The sequence below is a fragment of the Bos taurus genome, chromosome X (genome assembly GCF_002263795.3).
Source record: "Bos taurus isolate L1 Dominette 01449 registration number 42190680 breed Hereford chromosome X, ARS-UCD2.0, whole genome shotgun sequence".
Lineage (NCBI taxonomy): Eukaryota > Metazoa > Chordata > Mammalia > Artiodactyla > Bovidae > Bos > Bos taurus.
Genome location: NC_037357.1, coordinates 56,853,508 through 56,874,415, shown reverse-complemented (window position 1 = coordinate 56,874,415; position 20,908 = coordinate 56,853,508). Strand labels below are relative to the sequence as shown.

General features: G+C 41.5%; 1 protein-coding gene across 3 annotated transcripts in view; it reads left to right on the top strand.

The window, feature by feature from the left end:
* Positions 1 to 20,908, top strand: part of COL4A6 (collagen type IV alpha 6 chain) — a 338,008-nt gene that overhangs the window by 265,617 nt on the left and 51,483 nt on the right. For 2 of the 3 annotated variants that reach the window (XM_002699886.6, XM_005227897.5), the window contains exons 5-9: positions 1,030 to 1,074; positions 11,523 to 11,639; positions 14,760 to 14,828; positions 16,938 to 16,973; positions 20,523 to 20,585. In XM_002699886.6, coding sequence (XP_002699932.2) covers positions 1,030 to 1,074; positions 11,523 to 11,639; positions 14,760 to 14,828; positions 16,938 to 16,973; positions 20,523 to 20,585 — 330 coding nt within the window. The remainder of the gene's footprint in view (positions 1 to 1,029; positions 1,075 to 11,522; positions 11,640 to 14,759; positions 14,829 to 16,937; positions 16,974 to 20,522; positions 20,586 to 20,908) is intronic. The other variant, XM_024988805.2, reaches the window with a different exon arrangement.

Genomic DNA, 20,908 nt, shown 5'->3' with positions numbered 1-20,908 from the left:
AGGGGAATGGGACGCCAGGGGTCAGAATGCTTGGAAACCAGCTGGGCCACAAATGTAGGGGAAGAGATGCAAGAAAGGAGATTGGTCATGTCATGGCAGCTGGCTGTCTGAGGTTAGCAATTAATCACCTCCTATTTACTGCATTGGTGAGAGCAGGATTCCTACCCTAGGGTTCTGCAGATGGCCAAGCATGTGACACCTGGCACAGGACAGAAGAGATCAACAACAGGTTTATAAGTCACATGCACTCACAGCACAGTGGAAGAGGACATCACACGCCGTGCAGGGCCACACAGTACTTTCGCTCTGGAACAAAATAAACCAGAAGGGCTGTGGGAGGCACACTCTGCCATGTCAAGAGGGTGAGTGTCCCTAGGTTCCTGAAGGAGGATATGCCTGGCTTGTTTGAATAATTAATTGGGTCAGCAGGGAATTGAAACCTACAACTCAGGAACAAGCAGGAACTGTGCCCGGTATATTTGATAAAGAGAGTTGTTTGCCTGAGAGATCTCATCAGGAGCAAAATGCCCTTTGAGGCATTCCCAGTTTTCCCAGGGCTTCCCAGGTGGCACTAGCGGTGAAGAGCCTGCCTGCCAATGCAGGAGACATAAGAGACATGGGTTTGATCCCTGGGTCAGGAAGATCCCCTGGAGGAGGAAATGACAACCCACTCCAGTGTTCTTGCCTGGAAAATCCCATAGACAGAGGAACCTAGTAAGTTAGGATTGCAAAGACTTAGCAAGCCCACATGTAGCCTTCCCAGATGTCAAGGCACCATATAATATTGAGCCTTATTTTTAGGTCTGACACCACATGGTCTAAGACAAGAACTGCCTAAGACCTTAGGTAAAGGCTAGTGATCACTTGGAAGTGTAGTAGACAGCAAGGTGATGTGATGTGTGTGGGGGGAGGGGAAGATGGGGTACAAAACACTTCTTAACAACTTAGGTCATTAACTACATGAACAAGCCTACCTCATCTAATGGAGATCAGTTGGACCATCTCTTACATTCCTACTGTTTTTTTTAGGGTCCCATGGGTGTTCCCGGCTTTCTTGGCATCAATGGAATTCCAGTGAGTGTGTTCATAGAAGCATTTTGAAATTTTATTTTATTGAAGTAGACTTGATTTACAAGATTGTGTTCACTTCTGCTACACAGCAGAGTGATTCGGTTATACATGTGTATATATTCTTTTTCATGTTCTTTTCCATGATGGCTTATCACAAAATATAGAATATAGTTCCCCTGGGTTATACCTTGTTGTTTATCCATTCCATAGAGGCAATTTTAATACAACTTCTAGTTTCTGCCTCATAGCTCAAGTATTTTGGTCTTAACCACATCCTATCTCAGGCATGCATGATCAGGGCTAAGTGTTGAGATGTGCTTGGTAAGGTTTGAAGAGCAGTGCTCACCCACACTTTCCTTGGGATTCTGTTATGGGGAGCGCTAAATCATATAGTTGGGGATGCAGAGATATGTACAGGCATAAAAAACCATCAATATCTTAGACAAAAGGAGTTGGGTCTTCTAGGTTGAGGGCAGCGTTCACTGGGAATGAGGGACTGGTTCTGAAGTGTGAAGACAGTGCCACATGAGAACACATGTATCCTCATTATCAGAAAATTAAGAAGGTACACGAAATTAGATAGAAAAATACTTACTGATACTTTAATACATTTAATTTCAATAATTTGTTCTCTTCAGCCTTATTCCCAAGTGAATTTCCCTTTAGATTTTTTGGACTTCTAAGTACAAATTTTAAATATTGCTTTCCATCTGTAGTTATTACAAAATCCTGGTTATATTCTCCAGGTTGTACGATATGTCCACGAGCCTATCTGATGCCCAACAGTTTGTACCTCCCACCCTCCCAACCCCTAAAATTAGTGCCCCCCACACACACCAGTAACCACTGGTTGTTCTCTAGGTCTGAGAGTCCACTGCTTTTTTTGTTATATTCACTAGTTTGTTGTATTTTTTAGATTCCACATATGATTGACATCATACAGTATTTTGCTTTTTCTTTGTGATTTATTTCACTTATCATAATGCCCTCCAAGTCCATCCATGTTGCTGCGAATGGCAAAATTTCAGTCTTTTGTACAGCTGAGTAGTATTCCTTTTATATATATCACATCTTCTTTATCTATTCATCCAATACTCAGGTTGCTTCTATACCTTGAGAATTGTAAGTAATGCTGCTATGAACATTGGGGTATGTATATCTGTTTGAATTGGTGGTTTTTTCATATATATACCCAGGAATGGAATTGCCAAATCATATGGTAGTTCTATTTTTATTTTTTTGAGAAACTTTCATACTTTTTTCCTCAGTGACTGCATCACTTTACATTCCTACCAATAGTGCAGGAGGGTTCCCTTTTCTCCACATCCTCGCAAACATTTGTTTATTTGTGTTCATTTTGAGAATAGCCATTCTGATAGGTGTGAGGTCGTACCTCATTGTGATTTTGATTTGCATTTCTTGATGATTAGTGATGCTGAGCATATTTTCATGTGCCTGCTGGCACATGGAGATGGAAGAAGAAAAGAAGATACTTTTCTTCTTTAGAAAAGTATCTATTCAGTTCTTCTGCCCATCTTTTAATTGGCTTTTTGTTTCTTTCATATTGAGTTTTATGACCTGTTAATATGTGTTGGATATTAACCCCCTATCAGTCATAGTTTTTGTAAATATCTTTTCCCATCAGTAGGTTGTCTTTTCATTTTGCTGATGGCTACTCCAAAGATCACTTGAAGACAACCTCTTCCCTTCATGCTGAGGACCTGGTTTTGCTGGAGATAAGTGGGGAGTCTGGAGCTCACAGACATGTCCTTTTCCCATTCCATCCAGCCCAATCCCCCCTTTTTTATTGAGTTTCTGCATTTTTACTCAATATCCCTACTTATCCTGCCTAATGGATATTGCATGGTAACATTTCTCCAGCTTTTAAAGTACAGTATTTGGAACTTGGTACTATCACTTTTTAGTTTTATTCTTCAGTGCTTCTCTATATATTTAATCTTTAACCTGGGCTATGTTTGCCTCTAGCAGTGGTTTTCAACCTTAAGAACCAAATCTTGTGTGGAAGCTCAGCATGTAGAACAGAAAAAAAGTGGAGCTCCTCCATGTGAGGGAAGTCCTAGAGCCCGCTTTTATCTTTCTAACAGCCTCTAAGGGGTTCTTTTGAGTCATATCAAAACAGTTTAGTTAAGTCTTGACTTAACAGCTTCTCGTGTTATACTACATAATCATCTAAGATCAGGTAAGGGAGTTCAAATTGCTTTGTGCCAATCTACAGGTATTTTTCTTGAGTACCTACTATGTGGTAGCACTCTACTATGGGAATACAAAAAAAAGGCATCTGGCTCTGCCCTCAGAAATATTATCATCTGATTCATTTTTATCCCCAGATCTAGTGTACATTTGTGGCTTTGGTGAATAGAAGACTCACTTACCTTGTATTTGTTACACATATCAACAAATCAGCCATCAAATTTTGGCCTTTTATTCAACTGCAGAGTCTGCAAAATCCCAGAAATAGGCCATTGGAGAAGTAAGAGGTGGATGGGGTTGGTTACTCTCTTATGACATCCCCTGGTATATTCTCATGGCTATATTCGCGTCTCCACTCAGTGTATGTGTCTTGAGGGAACCAATGGATGATTGTTGTTATTGTTCAGTCATTATGTTGTGTTTGTCTCTATGAGACCCCACAGACTGCTGCACACCTGGCTTCCATGTTGTTCACCATCTCCTGGAGATTGTTCAAACTCATGTACACTGAGTTGGTGATTCTATCCAAACATCTCATCCTGTCATCCCCTTCTCCTGCCTTCTATCTTTCCCAGCATCAGGGTCTTTTCCAATAAGTCAGTTCTTTGCATCAGGTAGCCAAAATATTGGAGCTTCAGCTTCAGCGTCAGCCCTTCTAATGAATATTCAGGGTTGATTTCCTTTAGGATTCACTGGTTTGGTCTCCTTGCTGTCGGGGAGACTCTCAAGAGTCTTTTCTGGCACCACAGTTAGAAAGAATGGAAACTAGCAAACTAGAGGTCACATCTTCCATTTATCCTGTGGATCCAGCCTCACCAGATATGAGTGGAGGATTTGAAGCTCACAATAGTGCCACACCCTTCCTCCTGCAATCTCTTTTTAATGGGGGCCGGAAGAAATGAATCCTGTGAAGCAGAGGCTGATTCCCATTCTGAGCTGGAACCCACCCCAGAGTCCAGCTGGACACTTCTGCGTCCAACCGTCCAACTTGTGGCCAAAAGAGCCTGAGAACTTCTAGAAATCAATCACTTCTTTTGGGGGCCTTTGTTGCTTAGGAGAATAAGTCCAGATTCCTCCAAATGAGTCTGCTGCTTCCAGTAGACGTCTCCATCCCCTTGGCTCTCTTCTTGCCCCACCCCCTTGACCCCTTGACCTAAGGTTGTACATATATTTTTTGACTTTCAATCTCTTTAGCTTCAGGATTCACGACTCAATTACTCCAAGAAATTTTATCCCCTGTTCCCTTCCCTCTCTTCCAGCTATTCATGATGTATTAAGGAGCACCTTCTGTTGACAGCTTACCTCTCTTTTCCATCTCTAATCTCCCAGGAGTCTTTGGGGTCTGTACCACAAACTCTAGCTCCTTATTGCATATAGTGCATGGTGTTTATTGATTTTCTTGTATGTTAGTCTTATCTACTTTAGCATTCCAGTCCCCTATAATGAAAAGGACATCTTTTTTGGGTGTTACTTCTAGAAGGTCTTGTAGGTCTTCATAGAACCATTCAAATTCAGCTTCTTCAGCATTATTGGTCAGGGCACTGTATTAGTGTGATATTGAATGGTTTGCCTTGGAAGTCAAGAAACACCTGGAGTAACAGGCAAATTTAACCTTGGAGTACAGAATGAAGCAGGGCAAAGGCTAACAGAGTTTTGCCAAGAGAATGCACTGGTCATAGCGAACACCCTCTTCCAACAACTGAAGAGAAAACTCTACACATGGACATCACCAGACGGTCAACACCGAAATCAGATTGATTCTATTCTTTGCAGCCAAAGATGGAGAAGCCCTATACAATTAGCAAAAACAAGACCAGGAGCTGACTGTGGCTCAGATCATGAACAGCTTATTGCAAAATTCAGACTTAAATTGAAATAGGGAAAACCACTAGACCATTCAGGTATGACCTAAATCAAATCCCTTATGATTATACAGTGGAAGTGAGAAACAGATTCAAGGGATTAGATCTGATAGACAGAGTGCCTGAAGAACTATGGATGGAGGTTCATGACATTGTACAGGAGGCAGTGACCAAGACAATCTCCCCCAAAAAAAGAAACACAAAAAAGCAAAATGGTTGTCTGAGGAGGCTTTACAAATAGCTTTGAAAAGAGAAGTGAAAGGCAAAGGAGAAAAGGAAAGATATACCCATCTGAATGCAGAGTTCCAAAGAATAGCAAGGAGAGATAAGAAAGCCTTCCTCAGTGATCACTGCAAAGAGAGGAAAACAATAGAATGGGAACAACTAGAGATCTCTTCAAGAAAATCAGAGATACCAAGGGAACATTTATGCAAAGATGGGCTCGATAAAGGACAGAAATGGTATGGACCTAACAGAAGCAGAAGATAAAAGGACAGAAATGGTATGGACCTAACAGAAGTAGAAGATAAAGGACAGAAATGGTATGGACCTAACAGAAGCAGAAGATATAAAGAAGAAGTGGCAAGAATACACAGAAGAACTATATAAAAAAGATCTTCATGACCCAGATGATCACGATGGTGTGATCACTCACCTATAGCCAGACATCCTGGAATGTGAAGTCAAGTGGGCCTTAGGAAGCATCACTATGAACAAAGCTAGTGGAGGTGATGGAATTCCAGTTGAGCTATTTCAAATCCTAAAAGATGATGCTGTGAAAGTGCTGCACTCAATATGCCAGCAAATATGGAAAACTCAGCAGTGGCCACAAGACTGGAAAAGGTCAGTTTTCATTCCAATCCCAAAGAAAGGCAAGGCCAAAGAATGTTCAAACTACTGCACAATTGCACTCATCTCACACGCTAGCAAAGTTATGCTCAAAATTCTCCAAGACAGGCTTCAACAGTATGTGAACCATGAACTTCCAGATGTTCAAGCTGGTTTTAGAAAAGGCAAAGGAACCAGAGATCAAATTGCCAACATCCGCTGGATTATTGAAAAAGCAAGAGAGTTCCAGAAAAACATCTACTTCTGCTTTATTGACTATGCTAAAGCCTTTGACTATGTGAATCACAACAAACTGTAGAAAATTCTTCAAGAGATGAGAATACCAGACCTGTGTCCTTAGAAATCTGTATGCAGGTCAAGAAGCAACAGTTAGAACTGGACATGGAACAACAGACTGGTTCCAAATAGGGAAAGGAGTACATCAAGCTGTATACTTTCACCCTGCTTATTTAACTTATATGCAGAGTACAGCATTTCTCATGATGTAGCACAAGCTGGAATGAACATTACCGGGAGAAATATCAATAACCTCAAATATGCAGATAATACCACCCTTATGGCAGAAAGTGAAAAAGCACTAAAGAGCCTCTTGATGAAAGTGAAAGAGGAGAGTGAAAAAGGTGGCTTAAAACTCAACATTCAGAAAACTAAGATCATGGCATCCTGTCCCATCACTTCATGGAAAATAGATGGGGAAACAATGGAAACAGTGAGAGACTTTATTTTGGGGGTTCCAAAATCACTGCAGATGGTGACTGAAGCCATGAAATTAAAAGACACTTGGTCCTTGGAAGGAAAGTTATGACCAACCTAGACAGCATATTTAAAAGCAAAGATATTACTTTGGCAACAAAGGTCCATCTAGTCAAAGCTATGGTTTTTCCAGTGGTCATGTATGGATTTGAGAATTGAACTATCAGGAAAGCTGAGTGCCAAAGAATTGATGCTTTTGAACTGTGGTGTTTAAGAAGACTCTTGAGAGTCCCTTGGACAGCAAGGAGATCCAACCAGTCCATCCTAAAGGAAATCAGTCCTGAATATTCATTGAAAGGACTGATGCTGAAGCTGAAGCTCCAATACTTTGGCCACCTGATGCCAAGAACTGACTGATTTGAAAAGACCCTGATGCTGGGAAAGATTGAAGGTGGGAGGAGAAGGGGAAGACAGAGGATGAGATGGTTGGATGGCATCACTGACTCAATAGACATGAGTCTGAGTAAACTCCAGGAGTTGGTGATGGACAGGGAGGCCTGGCGTGCTGCAGTCCATGGGGTCGCAAAGAGTTGACACGACTGAGCGACTGAACTGAACTTAACTGAGTCTTATCTAGCTCCTTGAAAGCACAGACTTTTGTCTTCTGTTCCTCTCAGAGGCCCCAGGGCTAAATTCAGCACAGGGTAGGAACTCTAGAAATCCAACCTCTAGTACCTCATAGCTCTAGTAGTAGCTACAAGAGGCTTCCCGAGTAGGTCAGTCAATAAAGAATCCACCTGAAATGCAGGACATCCATGTTCCATTCCTGGGTTAGGAAGATCCCCTGGAGAAGGAAATGGCAACCCACTTCAGTATTCTTGCCTGGGAAAACCCATGGACAGAGGAGTCTGGTGGGCTACAGTCTATGGGGTCACAAGAGTCAGGCATGACAGAGCGACGAAACCACCACAGTACCTATAAAAGCAGCAGTACTCAGACTTGCAGGGCTCCCTCAGACAGAGGAAAACACAGAGACCCTAGGATCAGTCAGACTAACTATTTTACCCAGCTTTCAGCAGCACTTATTAAGCAATTTGGCTAAAACCAACACATCTTACTAAACTGGATCACTGCACAAATCTGCTTCCCCTCTTAATATTGGCTGATTGCTCACATCTGTGCCACTGGTTTTGGTCCCAGAACTCCATTTTTGCTGTCACGTAGATGATTTCCACATGAATGAGCAAGATCATCCAAGTCTGTGCACCCAGGGGCACGGTCACCAGTTGAGAGTGAACAAATAAGCAGTCGTCAAGATATTCAACAGTAAAATAACATAGACAAGGGACGATAGGACTGTGGCTTTTAATGATATCACAGACGTGAGTTGAGCTGTTGGCACCTCCCAAAAATGCAGGTTGATCCAATGTTTTCAGTTCAAATAAGTTGGAAGCAGAAGTTTTCAAGTTGTCCTTTGCGATTTATGTCGAGCTTTTCCCATGGAGTTGATCTCAAACATTTCCCCGCCTAGAGACTCATAAATGAACACACCAGATTTATATCTTCAAAGTGACCATGTACCACTCACCAAATGGAAACATTTCCTTTCCAATCTGGGTTCTATGGAACATTTGTTGTTGTTGTTGTTCAGTCACTGAGTCATGTCCAACTCTTTGTAACCCCATGGACTGTAGCACACCAGGCTTCCTTGTCCTTCACTATCTCCAGAGTTTGCTCAAATGCATGTCCATTGAGTTGGTGATGCCATCCAACCATCTCATCCTCTGTCACCCCCTTCTCCTTCTGCCTTCAATCTTTCCCAGCATCAGGGTCTTTTCCAATGAGTTGGCTCTTTGCATTAGGTAGCCAAAGTATTGGAGCTTCAGCTTCAGCATCAGTCCTTCTGATGAATATTCAGGGTTGATTTCCTTTAGAATTGATTGGTCTCCTTTCAGTCCAAGGGACTGTTAAGAATCTTCTCCAGCACCACAGTTTGAAAGCATCAGTTCTTTGATACTCAGCCTTCTTTATGGTCCAACTCTCACATCTGTACATAACTATTAGAAAAACCATAGCTTTGACTAGATGGGCCTTTGTCGGCAAAGTGATGTCTCTCCTTTATAATATGTTGTTTAGGTTTGTTATAGCTTTTATTCCAAAGAGCAAGCATCTTTTAATTTCACAGCTGCAGTCACCATCTGCAGTGATCTGGGGGCCCAAGAAGATAAAGTCTGTCACTGTCTCCATTTTCCCCATCTATTTGCCATGAAGTGGTGAACATGAACTGGGCACACTGCTTTTCTGTAGTACAGCATATCCACCTGTCCTGTGTGTTTAGTCCCTTGTGGTTTTATAGAACCATGGTTTTCTCTTTCAAAGAGCTATATTCTCTTGGAGAGCTAGCACACACATATGTGAAGTCATTCATTATCTCTACCCAGAAAGGGCATAACCAAGGTCCCAGGACTAAGTAAGATCCCTAGTACTGAGCCAGCCTGTTGTCTTAACTCATCTCTGTTACCCAGTTGAGAGATAACCCCTAGCAAATTTGGCTGGGACATTTTTTGATGATGATTAGAACCCCAGGAAGAAGTAGACACTCCACCTAAAGGAATTGACTGAATAGAGTTAAATGAAGGGTATATTTAAAGCAGGTGCCCCCAACCTCTGGGATCTAATGTGTGATGATCCGAGGTGGAACTGATATAATAATAATAGAAATAAACTATACAAAAAATGTAATGTGTTTCATCCCCTTTACTTCTGGTCCACGGAAAAATGTCTTCGTGAAACCAGTTCCTGGTGCCCAAAAGGTTGGGGACTGCTAATTTAAAGGATGCAAACAGGATTAAGGAAACAGCAGTGGATGCAGAAGTAACCAACACAAAGCTTTTACCACGCCTAGTCCCAAATAGGGAGAGGAGGAATAGTAATACTGGAACTCTAAGACTGGGAGCCATGGACTAGCACTTGTCCAATGGGAACTAATATTGTAGAGAAATATGGCCACGGCCACAAATACTGCCAGGGAGGAAGAGTATAGGAGAAATAAACAACCTGAGCTCTTCCTCTTCCTGGTCTCCCATCTCCTGCTTGTGCCTCCCAGTGACCACATACAGCTGGAAGACAGAGGGAAAGGGAGCCTAGGGGTACCACGTGTAAAGGTCAGCCTCCCAACGCACAGATGTGGGGAAGGTAGAGTGTAGATCTCCAGGGCCAATAGGGATAGCCATCTCATTTGGTAATAAAATGTTGATGACTCTAGTGATGTGCTGTGCTGTGCTAAGTTGCTTCAGTCATGTCGAACTCTTGCAAACCCATGGACTATAGCCCTCCAGACTCCTCTGTCTATGGGATTTTCGAGGCAAGAATACTGAAGTGGTTTGCCATTCCCTTCTTCAGGGGATCTTCCCGACACAGAGATCAACTCCACATCTCTTAGGTCTCCTGCATTGGCAGGTGGGTTCTTTACCACTAGCACCACCCTGATCACTCTAGTAAGCTGTCTCAATTTCCCCAGTTCAACTAAGACTCATCATCTGAGTCTGCAGAGGCATAACTTGTAATAAACAGCAAGTTTATTGCAAAGATAAGTTTATTGATCACTCCTCTGGACTCTGTGTTCCGTGAGTCCAGCAGTCTAGACTCACAGTGGACCTCTATCTCCTACAAGTAGAACAATAATAATAAAAACAAAACTGAATTCTCCAGAGCATTCTCACAATAAACATTTGTCAAAAGATTGTTTCCTCTAATAATTTGAAAAGTTGATTTTTGAACACATGACATGTTTTCTTCAAATAAGTAAATATATATTATATATATATATATGTATGTTTAACCAAATACATATATATATAACCAAATACATATATGTGTATATGTATATACCTATATGTATTTATATACATATAGGTATTTGGCTTTAATACATACATATAATATATATTTTATATATATAATATGTATTTGGCTTAAAAAGTGTATGGGTAAGTGGGAGACTACCTTTTGTTGATCTGCCTAGAGTTTTGGTCTTTTAGGTCATCTCTTTGTGCCATACCCAACACATACCTGCTTTTGATTTCCTACACATAGGTAGGAAATACACCAAGTACACTTCCTATACACCAAGAAAGCACAGAATTATTGAATTCAGACACCAACTGTATGTGAATGATTACTGATTCCCCAGCAAAACAACTGCCTCAGTAGTGAGTATGGAGAAAAGGAAAAGATGCAGTTCCCTGGCTGAAGAAATAGCATGACATGAGATAATGACAAAATAAAGTTCCAAGTGTGATTCTTGCTTGTCTTGTTTATTTTTGAGCAAGCGGTGTTCAGGAGAGGTGGTGCTATGGAAACTCCTTCTGCTCTGTTAACCAAAATCCAGCATCATTTCCCATACAGAGCTTCTAATACAGAGAGCCAGGCCAGGCTGCCCAGGTTCCAGTCCATTGTGAGGAATCCCAAGGCCTGGCATGATTCCCTGTTGGTAGCAATTCAGCTGCCAGGCAGCTAAGACCCATCTTAGTGCATCTTTCTACCAAAGGAAGGTAAAGTCACAGCACTCTTTGTAGCCCATCTCTTCATGCTCAATCCCTTTGGTTTCAGCTTGTAAAGCATCAATCCTTTGGGCAGGGGAAACACTGAGCTGTCATCAGCTACCTACACCTGAATATAATGAACAGAGATGGGAGCAGAGGTGATGAGGCAAAGGCAGTGGACAAGGAGCCAGAATTTGGGAGCATCCTTGGCATCTCTCACTGTGGAACTTGTTGGATTAGCTGAGAGTCTAATCCTGTGACTGACTCAATCCCTTCTTTTCTCTTTCATCAGGGCCACCCTGGACAGCCAGGACCCAGAGGCCCACCTGGCCTGGATGGCTGTAATGGAACTCAAGGAGCTGTTGGATTTCCAGGCCCTGATGGCTATTCTGGGCTTCCTGGACCACCTGTAAGCTGCCACATCTTTGTACATTATTTCAATGGTTTTGCTGCCTTCAAGTGTGCCCTCTCTTCTGCTTCTCTGATCTTGTTAAGTATCCATGGGGCAATCACTGAAGCCCTTTGTCCAGTGCAGCACCACAATGTCAAAAGTCTAAAGAATACCAGTTTCAGGGGAGTGTACACATGCTACGCTAGTTAGTTTTTTTTTTTTTTTTTTTTTTAATGATGCTTTTAGAGTTGGCAAGATTATTAAAAAAGACCGTAGTAAATTTTAGAGCAAAGTACATGTTTGGCTATTTGACATTTTCCCACATTAGATGATATTGGGAAATGCAGTACTTGGAAGGCTTACATGGGATCATGGAAGCACTAACAGTGACCCAAAGGGCTTGGCAGGCTTGGTCTCTACCAGTGATTCTTAAGCAGTGGTGATTTTGCATCCTTCCCGAGGACATTTGGCAGTTATTATTGACACTTTTGGACTTCCCTGGTGGCTCCGGTAGTAAAGAATCCGCCTGCAATGCAGGAGTCTCCAGATCGATTTCTGGGTCAGGAAGATCCACTAGAGAAGGGATAGGCTACCCACTCCAGTATTTTCGGGCTTCCCTGGTGGCTCAGTTAGTAAAAAATGAGACCCCAGTTCGATTCCTGGGTCGAGAAGATCTGCTAGAGAAGGGAATTGCTACCCACTCCGTATTCTGGCCTGGAGACCCCCACGGCCTATACAGTCCATGGACTGTGTATTCTATGGACTATACTGGCTTCCCTGGTGGCTCAGATGGTAAAGCATCTGCCTGCAATGCAGGAGACCCGGATTCAATTCCTGAGTCAGGAAGATTCCCTGGAGAAGGAAATGGCAATCCACTCAAGCACTCTTGCCTGGAAAATCCCATGGATGGAGGAGCCTGATAGGCTACAGTCCATGGGGTCGCAAAGAGTCAGACACGACTGAGTGACTTCACTTTCACTTTCATACTGTCCATGGGGTTGCAAAATGTTGGACACGACAGAGTGACTTTCACATCCCATAATATAACTACATATACATATGTAACATTGACACTTTTGGGCTTCCCTGGTGACGCAGCTGATAAAGAATCCACCTGCAATGTGGGAGACCTGGGTTCGAACCCTGGGTTGAGAAGATCCCCTGGAGAAGGGAACATACTGGAACCCACTCCAGTATTCTGGCCTGGAGAATTCCATGGACTGTATAGTCCTTGGGGTCAAAAGAGTCGGACACAACTGAGCAACTTTCACTTTCACTTTCAATGACCCTTTTGGTTCTCACATTTGGGAGCATGCTACTGGTTCAGGACAGCCCCCACCATAACATCAACTTATCATCTGCCCCAAAGTGTCAATAGTCAGAAATAACTGAGAAATACTACTCTACACTGACATAGTTTTCCTCTTGCCATCCTTTCCCCACATCGGAACTCTTGGTTCTGGAATTGATAAGGCATTTATTGGATATTGGTGTCATCACTTTTGCTTCATTCCATTCGTCCAGATAGAGCTCAAATATTTGGACCTAAAAGATCTCTAATAGATGCCATGCCCTTACAAGGCTGCTTTTGTGAGTGGCTGGAAAGAGAAAAATAATATATTTCAAACCCATTCTCAACCTCATTTGAAATAATCTAAGTGAATAAGAGCACTGATATGTTTAAATGGAAATTGCACTATCTATTAGACCAATTCCATAGCTACACGAATGACTTGGCATTTTACTGGAAGGGCATTGCTTTCAGTGACCAAGTTGTAGATGTGAATGTACATGTAAGAAGATGGGCCAGACAAAGCACAAACCCCAAATTGGCATAAGGGACTTTCACAACTAAGGACCAAGCCAATATATAGCAGAGAGTCGGGGAGAAAGATGTATTACCAACATAGTATGAGCTATTAGAGTCACAAAGGCCTCCAACCACTGCCATGATAACAGGGCAAGAGAACAAATCACATCTGTGTTAAAACAATGGAAATCTGGAAAAGTAAGGAATCCCAGCCCCCAAGAGGGAGAAAAGAAATCTTGAAGTAATAAACAGCCCCTGGCAGCCAAAGGACCAGGGTAAAACCCAATCCTGTCCCTACACCTTCCTTTAAGCCTAAATAGGAACATGGTTGTGGATTTTTAGTAAGCTGAACCTTACTAACCCTACTGAACACTGGATAGATAGCCTTCATAATTTATTTGATGAAAGTAGTGGCCACAAGCATAAGGGAAAATAGAAATGTTAGGAAAGAAACAGTTTGTGCTTTGGGAACCACATGGTACGTTTATTATACCTATGGACCTTGAACTCGGGAATCCATCATTCAATCAATGCTTCTGTCCCCAAAGTTTAGGCCTACCCCCAACACTAATCCCAACTTCCATTTAGGTATCGGGACATTGATTTTCCCCAGGAGGTCAACATCTAGCAGATATTAGCTGGTGTCTGCCACTGAGACATTAAAAACTCTGGCTGATTAGACAGGTTGGGCATACTTTGAATAGTTTTCCATGTTGACAGTGAGACACACCTGCTGCTTAGATATCAAAGCTGAAGTTGTATAGTAAAAGCACAAGATGGAGATGGTTATGTAAAGCAGGGATCTGTAAACTGGCCCACATTACCTTTGTCCTGTGGTTTCTTTTTCCACTTTTTAAAAGATTGTGAAGAAAAACAGAATACAGGACAGAGCTCAGATATGACCCCCAAAGTATATATTATTTACTCTCTGGCTCTCTACAGAAAAAGTCCACTAACCTCTGTCCTAGACAAAGTTCCCATCAGTGACTTATACCTGTGACATATGGAGCAGGTGAGCTATAGGCTTATAAGAGACATGTGTATTTTATGTGGATGTTCAGATTGGTTCTCTGAATAGATTCAAAATCTATGTTCTAATTCCTTAACAAACCTCTGACTTGGAGGCTGGGGAACAGGCATATAGCTTTGAGACACAGCACCTGTTCATGGGCTGAACTTTGTCTGCCTATCGCTGCTATAGAATATACCACATGGTTTCAGGCTTTTATTTTTCCATATGATCAGATCATACTATTAATACCGTGTGTGTGCGTGCGTGCATGCGCGCGCGTGCACATTACTTCACAAATTTTTCTTATTTTACGCAGGGGCTTCCTGGTCAGAAAGGCTCTAAAGGTGAACCTGTCCTTGCCCAAGGTAGTTTCAAAGGAATGAAGGTAAGAGCCTTTTAGGCAGACAGCTGAGTAGGCTATAAGCTGAGTTCCCCCAGGATGGAGCACCGCATCCAATGAAAACATTTCTGGAACTAGCATCTGCATCTCTATTTAAGGAACAGACCAAGCTGGATTTAAAAAGGATCTGGAACTTTTTGTGGTGGAAACATTGACAGAAATGTTTGCAACCATACTGTCAAAGAGATTTGCTTTGTCAGAGCAAGACCAAAAATAGGGGACAAATCAGCAAACTGTGTGCATGGGTGTCGTTTTCCTTGACAGGCCGAGATACTTCCTGAAGGCAGATGCCTTTGTTCTACTCCAGAATCCTTGATGTCCGCATACCTTGGTTTGAAGCCATGTGTGTCTCTACCCATCTTAGCTTGGCCACCAGTCCAGGATCATAGCTCTGCCCTTTTCTCTATCTGCATACCAGCCCGTCACCCTTGCTGGGCCCCTGGCTGTCGGCAAAAATTGTCCATCAACTCTGTAGCTGGTTGGAAACTTTCATCTCTTCCTAGAATTGACAAGAACCTTCTGTATTCGTGTGGCTCTATACTTGGTGTAGGCTGCCTAGTATCCTGTGGGCCTTCAGTAAATTCTGGTGTCAGAGGATCGATCCTAATCCCTTGCAGAGTGGGATAGGAGCCCATCATTTCCCTGGGAGCAGACAGGAACCTATTGTAAGTCCAACATGGGAGAGGAAGACGTACCCAAGCTCGCTTAGCTGGAGATGGTACCTTTCTGCCCTCTACCCATGCACAGAGCTGGAGCCGGTATCTCCAGCTCTTTAGAAGGCAGTGATGGGTGTACATAGCTGGGAAATGAAGAATGTAAAGGGTTTGGGGTTTTGATGATAGTGGGAATGGCATGTTAGACTTGGAAAGGACTTTACTTTTATTTTTTATAAAGAAAAACTTTCTTTTCAGCATAAGAAGCACACAGAAACACACACAGTACACACCAACAGAAGTTTAAAAAGTGCACTATGCATCTTTGACTGCCAATTCACAGTTCAAAAGATACTGCCTTTTAAATATATAATATTAAAAAAAAAAGAAGAAAAAATATAATAAAAATCACTGATTTAATAATGCAGCACATTGGAACCTACCTGCAGCTTCTGAAAACCAAAGAGCAGCCCATCTTGGGAAGCTCCTGTTTGGGAGAGGGATGGCCTGTACCTGCATTTTGTTGCAAAGAGCTCAGGACACCAAAAGAGGAAAACAGGGTGGCCTAGGTGGTAATAAAAGCTCTACTGAACAGGAGAACAATTGTGTGATGGGGGAACAGGAGAGGAACTGGGCTGCTCTCCAGAGAGAACCTCATGATTCTCGAATTCATGTGGCTCATTTTACAGATAGAAAGACTGAGGTGGCCCGAGGCTCTGTGACTTGCTCACAGGCATAAGCCAGCTTCCCAAAGAGCTAAAACCCAGGCAGTACTCTTCCCAGGTTGCAGAGAGCCAATTTTTTACTATAAGCTAAGTGGGGTAAGACTAGCAGGTATCCACATATGGCCACTGTTGTAGCAAACACTGATTAAGTGGTTTTGTCAAAAATCAAAGAGACCCTGGACCCAGTGGAACACAGTAATTTCCACAGGATGGTTATATTACAGATTCATATGGTGACTTAAGATGCTGTAAGGTAATTAAAATGTAATCAGAGACTATATGCTCTGTTGATTCTCCCTTGAAATGTCTGATTTGCCTTGTATACATATGGGCACAGATTCTCTGGGGATGAAGGTGCACAGCAAGGTAGCTTTGCTTTCTTCCAAAAAGAGCAGGAAAATCACCAGCCCACAGAAGCAGTCTCTAATTGATAAGTTCCTAGCAAAGTTGGAAATTAATTAATTCAAGTAAAGAATGAAATCCTGTTCAATCAAGGTTATAATATTTTTCTTCTAGAGTCTAGATTTTTCATAGAAAAAAAGAAATGGTTGATTATGTCTGATGCATGCATTATTTAAAACACAAGACCTTGACAGAGGAGGCTCAAGCTTCAGCCATGCATTTTTATGCCCGTGCATCTTAGGTCAGTTATGTGTAAAATACCACAAGCTTAATTTATTCATCTCTTCAATGTCCTGCCTTTGTCTGTTACTCAGGGGGAGTCTGGGCTGCCCGGACTGGATGGAATCACTGTAAGTTGTTACCTATGTGTTGAGCTCTCAGTGTTTGCTTAATAGTTACTGATAACCCCTTTTCATTCCTCTCCATGATGTTTGAAGGTCTTCGTAAACCTTCAAGGAAAATCCAGAGGGTTGGAGTAAAACCGATCAGTCTATTGACATTTTCAAAATAAGAATGTACTAAAGGGATGGACTATCCGCCTCCAGTGACACGGCACCAGGCTTTCAGACCTCTCGGCCAGGGACCTACATCTCACCCAGGGATGATCAGGAAAGAATCTTGCCTTTCACTGCACAACCATTTGCTAAGTTTTCTGTGTGTTCAGAGGGCTATAGGTAAAACAAAAGAAGTAAAACACTCTCCTTTTAAAAGGTAGTCCATAGAGAAATTCCTTTTAGGGATTCAGTAATAGTGAGTCCATGAAAGGCCATGAGGTGTAGTAATAAGAGCTTTGTTTTACCTTGATTTTCCACATTGTCACCACTTGCCTTTGAAGTAGCTTAAAAAAGGCCCCTTCTCTCTTCCTCTTTTCCTGTATCAGGCTTCCTTCCTTTCTTCTTCCATTCCAGAACAGATATTGAGCTCCTACCATCAGCAAAGGGCCATGAGTGATTTCTGAGACAATGCAGACACAGTCTCTGCACACACACACACACACACACACAGCCACCTCCCACCCCCAGGATGTGAAAAACTAGTAGGAGTGTGGAGTAAAAATTCCACAACAGCGTCAAAGAAAGGGATGCTATCCACCTAAGGCTACATCACTAAAAGAAGGTAGCCTCTAAGAAATGTGAGTGATATTTAGGCTGGCTGGCAATGGGAGGACACTTCCTAAACAGAGAGAGTATGTGAGAAAAGGTGGGCAATAAGCAAGATCTGTGCAGGCATACCTGTAAACAGAGATGAATGAAGACCAAGAGCACAGAGGTCTCCTAAAGTGGAACAGCATTGGCTTAGATCGTGGGTTAACTACATTTGTGGAAGAACATCCAGTGTATTTGCTCCATAACTTCTCCTGGAGATGCATTTCCCTGCCCTCAAAGATACAGTGTTTGTCTGCATATCCAGACATGATAAATAAACCACTTAGCTTTAGGGAGGGAGGGTTCATGGCTGGATAAGAGATTTGTGGTCAGTAAGGAGGCCAAAGGTTATTAGTTATTGTCAGAGCAATGTTCTACTCTCATATATTCCTGGGGAACCTGTGAACCCCTACTCTCTCTCCCTCCTAAGTCTTGATTTCACTTAATCTCTCCATCCTTCACCTAAGCACAATCACCTTGTCACTTATCATTAAACTTATCACTTATCATTAAAACTGGGGAGCATACCATCTTTCCCCATACCATCTTTCTCTTCAGATTTCATTCTCTCACTTTTAATATTGTCATCATACAGTTCAAAATATTTTCTAGTTTTCCTTCTAATTTTTTTTTTGACCCATGGGGATTCATGGTGGTTAATTTCCAAATATTTGGTGACTTTCCAGATATCTTTCTGTTATTGGTTTCTAGTCTGATTTTATTGCAGTTAGAGGGTACCCTCTGGATAGTTCCATGCTTTTAAATTTGTTGAGGTTTATTTTATGGCCCCACTTATGGAATTATCTTGGTGAATATTCCATATGTACTTGAAAAGAGTATGTATTGAGCTGGTTGAGAGTATAGTGATATAAAAAATATGCATTAGGTCTAAGTAGTTAATAATGTGCTTTGGATCTTCTTTTTCCTCACTTTTTTGTTCAGTTGTTCTATTAATTACTGAAGGAGGGATGTTCATATCTCCATCTAGAATCATGAACTTATCTATTTCTCCTTACAGTTCCATCAGTCTTTGCTTTGTGTATTTTGAAGCTCACTATTAGGTGTATGCACAACTAAGATTTTTATATCTTCTTGATGAATTGAACTATGTTACTGTTACAAAGTGCCCCCTCTTTATCCCTAGTAACATTCTTTGTCTCGAAGTCTACTTTATTTGATAGTTATATAACAGTTTTTTTCTTTTTTAAGTTTTTGGCTTTTTCATAACTTTAATATGAAAATTTTCAAATAGAGAGCACAGTTGAACCAAGTTTGCAGTGAATAGTGTACCATTAGTACTTTACCTGCTTTATCACACTCCCATCCATTAATCCGTCTTAGTTTTGCTGCATTTCAAAGTTAACTGCAGACAATAATACTCCTACCCCTAAATACTAAATACTACAGCATGGCTATCATTAGCTAGGCTTCGAAATTTGTTTACAGTTTTTCCTTTCCTGTAAAATTTACGTATAATGAAATACACAAATCTTAAATGTGCATTTGCTGCATTTTTACAAATAAACATTTCTGTGCAATTCAACCCCTCCTAAGGTGTAGACCATTCCCATCACCTCAGAAAGTTCTCACCTGGGAACTTGCCTGGTGGTCCAGTGATTAAGACTCCACCTTGCAATGCAGGGGGTGTGGATTTAATCCCTCGTCGAGGAGCTAAGATCCCACATACCCCATGGCCAAAAAAACAAAACAGAAAACAGAAGCAATATTGGAACAAATTCAATAAAGACTTTAAAAATGGTCCATGTCAAAAAAATCTTGAAAAAATAGAGAAAGTTCTCTCCTGCTCCTTCCCAGTCAGCCCACATCAAAGGCAATCACTGTTCTGATTTTTTTCTATCATAGATAAGGTTTTCCTATTCTAGAACTTCATACAAAGAGAGTAATATATATGTAGGCTTTGGGGTCTGGCTTCTTTCACTTAGAACAGAACTTTTGAGATTCATTCTCTTTGTTTCATATATCAATAATTTGTTACTTTATATTGTTGAGTACTTATTCTACTATATAGATGTATTGGGTTTTTTAATCAGTTATTCTATCACTGGACACCTGGGACATTTACAATTTTTAAAAGATTTTATTGAAGCATAGTTGATTTATAATGTTGTATTAATTTCTGCTGTATAGCAAGGTGACTCAGATATATATATATATATATATATATATATATATACACACACATATATATATACACACACATTATTTTTCATATTTCTTTTCCATTATGGTTTGTCACAGGATGTTGAACATAGTTCCCAATGCTATACAGTAGGACCTTGTTGTTTATCCAGCCTGTATATAACACTCTGCATCTCCTAATCCCAAACTCCCAGTCCATCCCTCCCCTACCCCCTCCTCCTTGGCAACCCCAGGTTTGTTCTCTGTATCTGTAAGTCTGTTTCTGTTTCATAGATGTGCTGATTTGTGTTGTGTTTTAGATTCCACATATAAGTGGTATCATATAGTACCTGTCTTCCTCTGACTGACTTCACTTAGTCTGATAATCTCTAGGTCCATCCACGTTGCTGCAAATGGCATTATTTCAATTTTATGGCTGAGTAATATTCCATGATATTAATATACCACAACTTGTTTATCCATTCATCTGACATTTCCACTTTTTAAGTATTCTGAATAAAGCTGTTATGAACATTCTTGTGTGATTCTTATGTGTGTGTTTTTCCTGAGAAACTGTCTTACTTCTTTGACTTTGGTAAAAACTTTGCTCTCTAGGGCCCACAAGGAGCACCCGGATCTCCAGGAGCTGTAGGACCCAGAGGACCACCAGGATTGCAAGTAAGACTGGCCTAAATCTACCATGTGATCACAGCATTTGCATGAATGCTTTCCCCTGGATTAAAAGCCTATGTAAATGTAGGCCTTCCTAGCAGAGAAAGGCAGTTTCCGTTCTTAGAGGTTTAAGTGAAGCATGTTCTTATAAGGAGCTATTTGTAACCTGTATTTATCAAAATCTCTGACCATCTACTCTGGGCCTCCAAAGTCTCCTAGTCTAGCTCAACCTAAAGTATAGCCCAAGGATGGCTAATACCCAGCACATCTATTGTGACCTTCCATTCCCCTCATCCATGATAGACATTGCTAATTAATCATACCACCAG